This window comes from Sus scrofa, chromosome 9 (assembly GCF_000003025.6).
Source record: "Sus scrofa isolate TJ Tabasco breed Duroc chromosome 9, Sscrofa11.1, whole genome shotgun sequence".
Classification (NCBI taxonomy): domain Eukaryota; kingdom Metazoa; phylum Chordata; class Mammalia; order Artiodactyla; family Suidae; genus Sus; species Sus scrofa.
In genome coordinates, this window is record NC_010451.4 from 41,870,872 (window position 1) to 41,883,201 (window position 12,330).

The following is a 12,330-nucleotide window of genomic DNA, read 5'->3' on the forward strand; positions in this document are numbered from 1 at the left end:
AATTTCATCACTTCCCAGCACAGCCAAAACACTTTTGGTATATTTCTCTAGGTTAGTGTTTAACCAAGCATCTATATTTAAGCGATGGGCTCAACTGATGGAGGAATTACTGAAAGCCAGAGACTCAGGCAAAGAGTTTCTGCTTCTGGTGGAGAGGAAAGGAGGGCAGTGGACCTCAGGGGACTCAAGAGGGAGACACAATGGAATCTGGCTTCACCTCCAAGGATGCTTATCTGAGCCATTTTAACCCTCAGGATTACCTAGAAAAATATTACAACTTTGGGGCCAAACACTCCGCAGAAGACCAGATTCTTAGGCATCTTCTGAAAATCCTTTTCAAGATATTTTGCCTAGGTAAGTGTGTCTGTGGTCTGCGTGTCTCTCCTCTAACTGTGAGTCATATTAGCATTTCAGGGCGTGACAGTTTTGCGTCTGGTCATTATTATTTGGCGGCCCTTTGGGCACCCATTCATTTAACCAGGGTAAAAACTACACTGGGATGGATATTTTGCAGTTGATAAGGTGTTTTATATCTCTTATCTTCCTTGATCATGCAAAAGGGAAGCCAGAAAGTGGGAGTTCTGGCCTTGGTTCTGCATTGATTTGCTGGACCACTAGGCGGCCTCTTCACTTAAGAAATAGGGATCCTGGAGTTCCCGTCGTGGCGCAGTGGTTAACGAATCTGACTAGGAACCATGAGGTTGCGGGTTCGGTCCCTGCCTTGCTCAGTGGGTTAAGGATCTGGCGTTGCCATGAGCTGTGGTGTAGGTTGCAGACGCGGCTCGGATGCCACGTTGCGTGGCTCTGGCGTAGGCCAGTGGCTACAGCTCTGATTCGACCCCTAGCCTGAGAACCTCCATATGCCACGGGAGCGGCCCAAAGAAATAGCAAAAAGACAAAAAAAAAAAAAAAGAAAAAAAGAAATGGGGATCCTAACAGCACAGGGAACTATATCCAGTCTCTTGGGATAGACCATGATGGAAGATAATATGAGAAAGGGAATGTATATATATTTTTGACTGGGTCACTTTGCTGTACAGCAGAAATGGGCACCAACATTGTAAATCAACTATACTTTAATAAAAATTGAAAAAAAAGGAATGGAGATTCTAGTACTTATTCTGTTTCTAACTCAAAGCGTGAGGGAGAGACTTCCCAACATATGAAGAACTGGATGCTTTTTGGAGCAAGACACTATAAAGGCTCAATTTAAAAATATTTTTACGGGAGTTCCCATCGCGGCTCAGTGGTTAACGAATCCGACTAGAAACCATGAGGTTTCGTGTTCGATCCCACGCCTCACTCAGTGGGTTAAGGATCCGGTGTTGCCATGAGCTGTGGTGTAGGTTGCAGATGTGGCTTGGATCTTGAGTCGCTGTGGCTATGGCATCGGCCAGAGGCTACAGCTCCGATTGGACCCCGAGCCTGGGAACCTCCATATGCCGCAGGTGCCACCCTAGAAAAGACAAAAAAAAAAAAAAAAAAAAAAAAAAATTTTACTACTGTATAGCACAGAGAACTATATTTAATGTCCTATGATAAACTGTAACAGGAAAGAATATTTTTGAAAAGAATGTAGGGGTTCCCTGGTGGCTTAGTGGGTCAAGGATCCAGTGTTCTCACTGCTGCGGTGCAGGTTCAATTCCTGGCCGGAAAACTTTTGCATGTTGAGGGTATAGTCGAAAACAATCCATATACATATATATGTGTGTGTGTATACATGTGTGTATATATATATGTAACTGAATCACTTTGCTATATCACAGAAATTAACACAACATTGTATATCAACTACAGTGGAAAAATAAATAAATGGAACTTTAACTTTGCCCTAAAGCATTCCTTAATAGTTTTTACACCATCTGTGTGGCAGTCTTTCTGGATCAAGGCTCGGTTCACCAGAAGCAGACTTTTTCTCCCTTCTCCTAGACCTAAAAATATCCCAGCAAGGTGCTCCACCCTGGATTGAGGAATGGAAAGTAAAAAGATTTTAAAAAGAGACTTGGAGGGAAGAGGGGTGACTAGGGGGATGGTCGTCTCCAGGGCTCTCCTTGGGTGTCCCCAGCACAGTCCTGGCAAACAGGGCAGATCAGATCAGCTCTTTCTGCCACCAGATAACGCCCGACCCCTTCCTCCTTCCCTCCTCTCAACCAGATGGTGTGAAGGGGGACCTCCTGATTGACATCGGCTCTGGCCCCACCATCTATCAGCTCCTCTCTGCTTGTGAGTCTTTCAAGGAGATCATTGCCACCGACTACACGGACCAGAACCTGCAGGAGCTGGAGAAGTGGCTGAAGAAGGAGCCAGGGGCCTTTGACTGGTCCCCAGTGGTGACCTATGTGTGTGAGCTCGAAGGGAACAGGTAGAGAAACTGGGGTTGGCCTTCTGGCTTTCTGAGGGTACCTGGGTGCCGGTTCATTTTTCAGAACCAGGAATTATCCTTAGAGTCCAAGGTGAAACTCAGAGGAAGCAGTGTGTGTGTGCATAAGATTTTTCTAGCAATTATATATTTTAACATATCTATTATTTCATAATGATATATTACAATGATGTAATTCCTTTAACTCACTCTTCTGCCCCTTATGCACTTGCATTTTACACATTTACCTATATATAATCTATATATACTACAACACTAGAATACGTTGTTATTATTTTTGTTTTAAACTGTCAGTAATGCTTTCGTTTTTGTTGTTTTATTTTTAATTGTGGTTAAAAGAATACATATAAAATTTATCATCTTAACTTTTTTTAAGTGTACAGTTTAGTAGTTTTAAATATATTAATATCAGTCTGTAATTTTCAACAAATATATATATTTGCATTATGTATTATGTATACATGCATTATGTATGTGTGTGTGTGTATAATCTTCTGTATTTATCCATATATCTGTCCTGTCTAATATTCTTCATTCCTTTCTGCAGATCTAGGCTTCTATCTGGAATCATTTCTCTTCACCTGGAGAAATTCTTTCAGCATTTCGTTCTTTCTTTTTTATTTTTTGCTTTTCAGGGCCAAACCTGAAGTTCCTGGCTAGGGGTTGAACTGGAGCTGCCGCTGCTGACCTATGCCACAGCCACAGCAACTCGAAATCCCAGCCACATCCATGCCCTACACCACAGCTCATAGCAATGCCAGATCCTTAACTCACTGAGCAGGGCCAGGGATCAAGCCCGTGTCCTCATGGATACTAGCATCGTTCATTAGCACTGAGCCACAAGGGGAACTCCATCTTTCTTTTTTTTCTTTTCTTTTCTTTTGTCTTTTTTAGGGCCACACCCGCAGCATATAGAGGTTCCCAGGCTAGGGGTTGAATCGGAACTGTAGCTGCCGGCTTATGCCGCAGCCACAGCAACTCAGGATCTGAGCCATATCTGTGACCCACACCACAGCTCAGTGGGATCCTTAACCCACTGAGAGTGGCCAGGGATCGAACCTACATCCTCATAGACACTATGTCGAGTCCTTAACCCATGAGCCACAACTGGAACCCTTCATATGCCATTTCAACCTGTAAATGCCTTACTTGGAATTTTATGCTGGCTATTGCCTTCAGACTGAAGATACGGTCTTCAAAATAAAAGTAATTTCAAATTCTTTTCTTGACAATGTGATTTCACAGAATGAAATTGATATTAACTAGAAAAAAACTGTAGCTATGAGGACTCAGACAATATCCAAGAGTATTAAATAAATAAGGAATTTCCCAGGGTTTATAGAATTTCAGGGAAAGCTTATAAAAAAAGTTCTTAGCCATTATCAGACAACACATCTTTCCAAAGTCCGAATCATGTGTCAAGAAGCCTTTTAGAACTTTGTTCTCAATTTCCCTAGCTATTACAAACCTTTCCATCTCCTTCAGAAACGAACCCTTAAAATCTGGCAGGATACTAAAACCATTACTTATCTTAAGCCGGAATCATCGGCTTGTAACAATTGGCTCCAAAGTCACTGTCCCTTCCCAATCACTCAGTTAGACTAAGGAACTGTATTGGGGGCAGTAAAATTCTGCATTCTCACCTTTATCCTCCTACCAGATCCTGTGGCTTAAACTATTTCGGGGATGATAGTGATCCCATTCAACTTAGGTCTTTCTTGCATCTTCAAGTGCCTCTATCAACCCACAACCTATTTCCCCTGAGATTATTTCTTCTTTATCTGAAGCTATTTCTTGCGCTGACTGCTGCCAAAGACAATTGGAGCAGACTCCTGTTCCTCTGCCTTGGGAGAGTGACACAGACATCTAGACACCACGCATCTTCACAATTCTCCGAAAAGCTGTAAGACACTGGCACCAAATTCTTGCCTCACACTCTTCATTTATCAAGTCAGAAAGTCAAAGACGAAGCTATAACTAACAACTCAAGCATGAGCCAAGGGAAATCAGCCTTTGCCTTAAGACATCCTAGGAACGGCATTCATTAACCTCTGGCTCCTGGAACTTGGAACCTGTTGCCTTGTGGTCCCCAGTCTAGCAGCTTCCATATCATCTGGAAACTTGTTAGGCATGCAGACTCTCAGGCTTACCTACAGAATCAGAATCTGCATTTTAATGACATCTGCAGGGGACTGCGTGCATTTTACACATTTACCGAGGACCTATGTCTGGAACAGAGTTTCCCAACAGTCATGCCAGGACACGCTGGTGGGTAGGGATGAATTACAGGTGTGCCCTGCAGGTACTCCTTGGCCCTCAGGGCAGCCAGGAGGGGTCGGGGGAAGCTGGAGCGCCTCCTGGCTGCCTCTATGTAAGAGCGGCTCCTCTGCTTACCTCACTGTACTTGACAGTGAGCCTGAAGAGGTGGAGCTTCTCTGAAGTAAGTGCTCGTCATACAAAGATCTTTTGTATCTGTTTCAAAAGATGGAGTTCTCCTGTGGCGCAGCGGCTTAAGGATCCAGCGTTGTCCCTGCAGCAGCTCAGGTGGCGGCTGTGGTGAGGTTTGATCCCTGGCCCAGGAACTTCCATAAGCCAAGGGCGTGGCCAGAAAAAAATTCATCTATTGCCCTCAATAGACACAGTTTTGCCAAATTTGCTCCATGAGCTAGTGACCTGCCTCTATGCCAAAGCATCTGGGTCTTTTCCTGTCTTATGAAAGACTGACATTCTTTCTCAAAATCAGGATCTTAATGGTCATGATGATTGTCTCAGGGACACCTAGACAAAGCTTCTACCTTTTAGTAAGCTGCCTTCTGTCTTGAAAAGGGGCTCTCACTGTATTATCTCTTGGGGAGAATGAACAGGACAGCCGGAAAAACCTTCAACTGGCCATTTCTTTCAAACTGTAAACATTTCTACTTGGGTGTCTCAAAGCATCTCAAGCTCAATGTGCCCAAAATAGAGCTAGGACCTTCCCCAAATCTGCTCCATGTCTGGTATTCTTCTTTCCTTGAATGGCACTGTCACACAATTAATTGGAGAAGCCAGAGGCCTGGAAGCCAGTCTTGTCACCTCCCTCTCAGTCGTGTTCCATGACCAACACCAGGTTCTGTCCACTTTGCTTCCTTCCTTTCACACCAGTATATTTCTTCCAGTATTTTCCATGCCAGCTGTTTTCTTGGTCCCAGCTACCATCCTCTCCTTTCTAACTGGCCTCCCACCTCCACTCTTGCCCCCAATTGATTGCCTCAGAATATAAGTCTGGGAGTTCCCTGGTGGCCTAGTGGGTTAAGGGTCTGGCATTGTCACCTTTGTGGCGCAGGTTCAATTGCTGGCCTGGGAACTTCAGAATGCTGTGGGTGTGGGCCTTAAAAAATGCAAGTCTGATCACATTACTTCCTTCCTTAGCACCCCCTAACATCTCCCCATGGCTTTTAGGATGAAAAGCAAAATTCTTAACATGGTCCATGAAGCCCTGTCTAGTCTGGCACCTGCTTTGTGGTCCCCAGACTAGCAGCGTCCATATCACCTGGGAGCTCACCTTTTTGCCGCACTTTCTGCCAGGCTCTGCTCTGTTTTCTGAGACCCAGCACCGGCATCCTCCTCCACGTTTCCTCCAACCACATGGCCTTTGCACTTGCCAGTTTCCACTTCCCGGAGTGCTGCTTCCCTGCTCTTTGGCCCCCTTCACGCCTGCTTATCTATCCTCTGTATCTCTGCTCCCCTGACTCCTTTCCCTGATTCTCTAGACTGAGTCAAGCCTCCCGACACTCCTCTCTCAGTGCCATGTGCCCCTCCTGGCTGGCATTTATCACAGCTTTAATTTTTCATTTTTGTGGACAGTCTTATTATGGATTACTTCTTCCTCCCCGCCAGACAGTAATCTCCATGAGGATAAGATTGGTTTCTCATCTGCTCCCCTTGGGGTCCCCACCACCCAGCGCCCTTCTTGGCACACAACGAAAGTTCAAGAAATATTTATAAAATAAGCGACTGCAAGCATTCGGCTTTCCAGACGCTGCCTCCTAGGATGTCTTTCAGCGGTGGCCCAGACCAGAGGTTAACCAGCGCTTAGTCCTTGCTCTGACAATTCGCACGTTGGCATCCAAGCTTATTTAGCTTTTTATTTCCTTTACGCGTTTTGATGGCTCTCCCTCAGGAGGCCCTGCTGGAACCTCCGGGGACCAGGCTTGGGGAGGGAAGTGTAATCAAAAAAAGCTTGTCGGGGAATTCAGATTCACCACCTGCCTTGCAGAGACAGGGCGGGAGGAACCCGCTCCCAATCTGGGGATCATTACCTGGGGTCCGCAAAGACATTCTGACAAAGTGAGCTTCCCAGGAGTCCTACTCTTCATCCTTTTCTTGCTCCCTCTCTCCCCCTTCCCCATTCCTTCAGGCTTTTATAGGCAGCATATTTACCCAGGAAATGGCTGCCCTTTTTAAATTTTTTTTTTTTGTGTGTGTGTGTGTGTGTGTGTTTTTTTTTGGCGTATTGATTCCTTTGAAAGAGTAGATCTTTAAAACTAGAGAAATGGCCACACTGCTGTTAGCTTTCTGTAAAACTGCATAACACTTTTCTGCTGTGTGTTTATTACCGACTCCTTGAGCTAAACGTGAGGCTGAGCGGTAATTGCCTGTGTCCCCAGGCGAGTCCATTTCCCTGCAGGTGGACTCGCGCCCCGAGGAGCCCTGAGGTGTAATCTTTAAGCGGCTGCCTTGGCAACTGAGTTCACCAATGTTTGCAGTGCGTCCAAGGACAAGCAGGTGTCCAGGACCATGGGTGTTTCTAACAAATTTCCCTGTCAAATTGGCACACTCCCTGCGAGCTCTCCAGACTTCACACACAGTTTGGGAACAATTTCCATCATCATCGGACTGGCAAGTACTGGTTCTGTGGCAACTTGTGTTTTTAAAATAGCTTCATACACAATAGGGCACAGAGTCCAACCTGCCCCTGACGTAATCACTTAAATACACATTACCATAATCTTCCCAATACATAGCACCGTCTTTAGGTATATTCGAAAGAACACTGCACTGTCAATTCTTTAGCTTTTTGTACACACTTGAGTTATCCGTATATGCAGACACGTTATTTGAATTTTTTTTCCTAGATTAATTTACCTCTTCAAAGCCATGTTTCACACAGACTTCCATAGTGAGGAATTATTATATTTTATTCTTTTTTTTTTTGTGGCTATACCCGTGGCATGCAGAAATTCGCGGGCCTGGGACTGAATCCGAGCTGCAGCTGTGACCTATGCTGCAGCGGTGGCAATGCCAGATCCTTTAACCCACCGCATTGGGCTGGGGATTGAACCCACGCCTCCACAGCAGTGAGCCACTACAGTCAGATTCTTAACCCACTGAGCCATGGCAGGAACTCCTATTATATTTTTTCTTAAAATGTTCCATCAAATCAGCCACATTCTGTGAGGGGGGGTGGCAGCTTTGTAGCTGATTTCCCTACTTTTAGATTGACTGACCTTCCTGGTTTGCTCAGGGCCAAGATGAATTCCCAGGATGTGGGGTTTTCCGTGCTAAAACCAGAAAAGTCCAGACCAATCAGGACAAATTGGTCGCCCTACTACCCTTTCTATCCCTGATAGGTGACAGGTTAAGGATCCGGCATTGCAGTGAGCTGTGGTGTAGGCGGCAGACACGGCTCAGATTCCACATTGCTGTGGCTGGGGTGTAGGCCAGCGGCTGCAGCTCCGATTGGACCCCTAGCCTGGGAACATCCATATGACACAGGTACAGCCCTAAAAAAAAACCACAACTTTTTTTTTTTTGAACATCCAGACTGTTTCTCAAAGTAGCTGGACCAACCAAAGGTAATTATCATTCCCTGTACCCCAGTTTATTGGTTGGTTCCCTGAAAATAATACCTTACTAAACTTCTTACTGAGATAAAATTTACATGACAATTCACCTATGTAAGTGTGCAATGCACTACTTCTTAGTATGGTCACAGAACTGTGCAATCCTCAGCACAATTTTATTCATATTTATTTATTTAGCCCCTGCCTGTGGAAGTTCCGGGGCCAGGGATCGAACCTGCCCCATAGCAGTGACAATGACAGATCCTTAACTGGCTGAGCCACCACGGAACTCTCTTAGCACAATTTTAGAATATTTTGTGACTATCAGAAGAAACCCTATACCTGTTAGCAGTCTCGAATTTTCCCCGAGTCTTCTCAGCCCCTGGTAACTGCTGGTCTGCTTTTGGTCTCTACAGATTTTCCTCTTCTCAATATTTCGTATAAATGGAATCATACAATAAGTGGCCTTTTGTATCTGGCTTCTTCACTTAGCATCATGTTTTCAAGGTTCTTCCATGTTGGCGCCTGTATCAGTTGTCCATTCCTTTTTATTACTGAATAATATTCTGTTGTATGAATAGACCACATTTTATTTATCTATTTATAAGCTGATGGTCATTTGAGTTGTTTCTGTCTTTTGGCCATTATAAACAATGCTTCTCTAAGTACTAAGTTTTTGTGTGATCATATTCTCATTTCTCTTGGGTATATGCCTATGAGTGGAATTCCTGGGTCAAGTTAAAACTTTTATTTTTATGGCCTTCCCGTTGTGGCTCAGCGGTTAACGAACCGGACTGGTATCCATGAGGACATGGGTTCGGTCCCCGGCCTCACGTAATGGGTTAAGGATCCAGCCTTGCCATGAGCTGTGGTGTAGGTGGCAGACACAGCTCAGATCCCGTGTTGCTATGGCTGGGGTGTAGGCCAGTGGCTTCAGCTCCGATTGGACCCCTAGCCTGGGAACATCCATATGCCACAGGTACAGCCCTAAAAAAAAAGACTAAAAAAACAACAAGTTTTTTTTTTTTTAAACATCCAGACTGTTTTCCAAAGTAGCTGGACATTTTACCATTTCACCAGCAGCATATGTGGGTTCCAGTTTCCCCACATCTTTGGCAACATTTAATAATTATCTGTCTTTTTTTATTATAACCATCCTAGCAGTGGTGAAGTGCTATCTTGTGGTTTGATTTTTGCTTCTTTGATGGCAACAACATTGAGCATCTTTTCCTATGCTTATTGTTAAGCTTCTTAAATGGAAAATTTAACATCGTTCCAACACAACCAAAGGATGCTTGTAAAGAACTGATGATACATACCAGGCTTAAGATTTTAACTGAATATTTAAATAGGATGTCAAAACAGTCTACCTGGAGGTCAATCTCCAAGTTTAATTTAAACCATCTATTTTACCTCATGACCAGAAATGGTCCCAGCATGAGTCTTTCTCACTTGCTCTGATGCTGGGCCATCCTCTGTTCTCTCCGTCAAGCTTTGCTGCCCCAGCAGTTCTCCCGGAGCCAGTGACTGTGTGTTCCCTGCATGTAAGCCTGGCTTTGCACCCCTGGTGCTTTGTTGATTAACCTCCTCAAAAGGCTGGATACCCAATCATCACTCCTACTATCTGGGCTCAGTGGCCTTCTGGGCACTTGACACACTCTGCATTTCTTCTCCTTCTCTCACCTCTCTGGTTTTCTGCTACTTCTTCTCCATTGTCCCTTCCCTTTCTCCAGTGTCTTGTGCCCTCTGTGCGTTTATTGAATTTTGTTTATTGGTTAGTTTGTTCCTTCACCCCTCCTCTAATAAATTCCAAGAAGATTTGAGGACCTGGATCTCCTGCTCTTGCCTTCTCTCCTCCTTTCATTTACAGATTTTCTGTCAAGGAACTCTACTGATTTGGCAGAAAAGGGTAGGATTCCTAGTGAGGCTACTGAGACAACTGCCTCCATCAGGAAACATGCTCCCTATCTGCAGTATCTTTTGGAGCCTGAGACTGGAAACCAGGAGATTTCTTCTCTGTAGAGGGGCCCTGGGCACCATCGTGTGATAGTGATCAACAGTTTCTACAAATGTCTATAGGTCACACCCCCTCCAATAGACTGGCAGCTACAAACATACTCTTTCAGCATTTAAACCCCTTATTACCTGATACGTGTGGGGGAAACAGCCACTACTTTATGGTTTGGCAGAGGGCACAAACGTAACAACAACAACAACAGTAATAATAATAAGTGATGCAGGCACTATGCTAAGTCACAAAGGAAGAAAAGTTCATGGGGGCAGTCCATTGTAGAAGCAGGCAGTTAGATGTTTTATTATTCTTTCCAGATTATTATTTACTTTACAGAAAGATTTAACCCAGTACAAGATAATATGGTCACATTCAGACACCAAAATGGTCTCTTGTTTCCTCTTTCTCTGTTTTTATAACAGGGATGGTCCTAAGGGGTATACATAACATTTGAACAGCACTGCCATTTTCACTCCTCTTTTAAAAAAAGTTTTTTTGGAGTTGCTGTTGTGACTCAGTGGTAATGAACCCAACTAGCATCCATGAGGATGAGGGTTCAATCCCTGGCCTCGCTTAGTGGGTTAAGGATCCTGCATTGCTGTGGCTGTGGTGTAGGCCAGCAGCTGCAGCTCCAGTTGGACCCCTAGCCCCGGAACTTCCTAATGGCATGGGTGCAGCCCTAAAAAGCAAAAAAAAAAAAAAAAAAATTTTTTTTGGCCATGCCTTAGCATGCCAAAGTTCCAGGGGCAGGGTTTGAACCTGAGCCACAGCAGTGACAATACCAGGTCCTTAACCCACTGAGCCGCCAGGGAACTCCTCGTTTTCATTCCTGACCAAAGAGGCCTGGAGTCCACATGAATGGAGGAGCAAGCCATGTTTATCCGCTTGTGTGTTTCAGAGTCAAGGGAACGGAAAAGGAGGAGAAGCTGAGGCGGGCGGTCAAGCGGGTCCTGAAGTGTGACGTCACGCAGAGCTGGCCACTGGGTGCCGTCCCCCTGCCTCCGGCTGACTGTCTGCTCAGCACACTGTGCCTCCATGCTGCCTGCCCGGACCTGCCCACCTACCGCACTGCCCTCGGGAACCTGCGCAGCCTGCTGAAGCCGGGGGGCTTCCTGGTGCTCGTGGACGCCCTGAAGAGCAGCTACTACATGATTGGGGAGCAGAGGTTCTCCAGCCTCTGTCTGGGCCGGGAGGCCGTGGAGGCTGCCGTGAGAGAGGCTGGCTATACCATCGAACACTTCGAAGTGATCTCCCAAAGTTATTCTTCCACCATGGCCAACAATGAAGGGCTTTTCTCCTTGGTGGGGCGGAAACTGAGCCCATGTGTATGATACCAGGCGATCGCCATTAAAGCAATGCCCCTGACCTGCCCTGCTGACTTCAGCCTTGGTTCTAACTGCCGCGGTCATTGTGCTGAGTAGAGGCCATTGCATGGGGCATGATGGTTCACCTAGGACAGGGCTGGAGTGGTCAACCTGCCTAGGAGCCATTGGTTGACCCCCTACTCTGTGCTCCCCACCTGTGCTGGTGTCATGAGGACTCCAAGATGACCAGCTGGCATGTCCAGTCTTTGTTGCCTGCAGTTATAAAAGAAGACCTGTTGGGGAAATAATAATTAAAAAATAAATAAATACATAGATAAAATAAAATAAAAATAAGTCCTTCTTTTCCTTGAACGTCCTGGTTACAATGGCCTGAGCCCACACACACCTACAGCGAAGAGTCTGCAGTTTTTCACTATTCATTTCCTGAAGGCCCCGATGCCTTCTTCTCTCCTAGGAACAAGCTTCTCCTGCTCTTCAGTTCTTGCCTTCCCTCTGGCGACCCTGTCCTCCTCTGGGGTCCACTGAGGTCAGAGAACAGCTGTCACTTTTGCCCCTTAGTCCCCCAAAGGGAGTTGGCCCTTCTTTTATTTCTCTCACCACACCTGAGCCCAGGCTGTGACTTTTCCCTGAAGAGGGGTTAGCGAGAGAGATAACAGGCACTGCGATACAGCTGCCAGTAGAAACAGGTGTCTTCGAGCCCACCTCCCTAGAGAGGTGGAAGGCCACCTGTTGGCAAAGCTCTTGGCCAAGCATCTCCGAGGAGCTGGTGTGCCTCCCAGGGCATGTCTCCAG

At 45.6% G+C, this 12,330-nt stretch overlaps 1 protein-coding gene across 1 annotated transcript; it reads left to right on the forward strand.

Annotated features, from left to right (window-relative positions):
• Positions 201–11,544, forward strand: NNMT (nicotinamide N-methyltransferase). The gene is given in 3 exon segments (NM_001123146.1): positions 201–354; positions 2,155–2,362; positions 11,112–11,544. Coding segments are annotated over 3 exon segments (795 nt in total).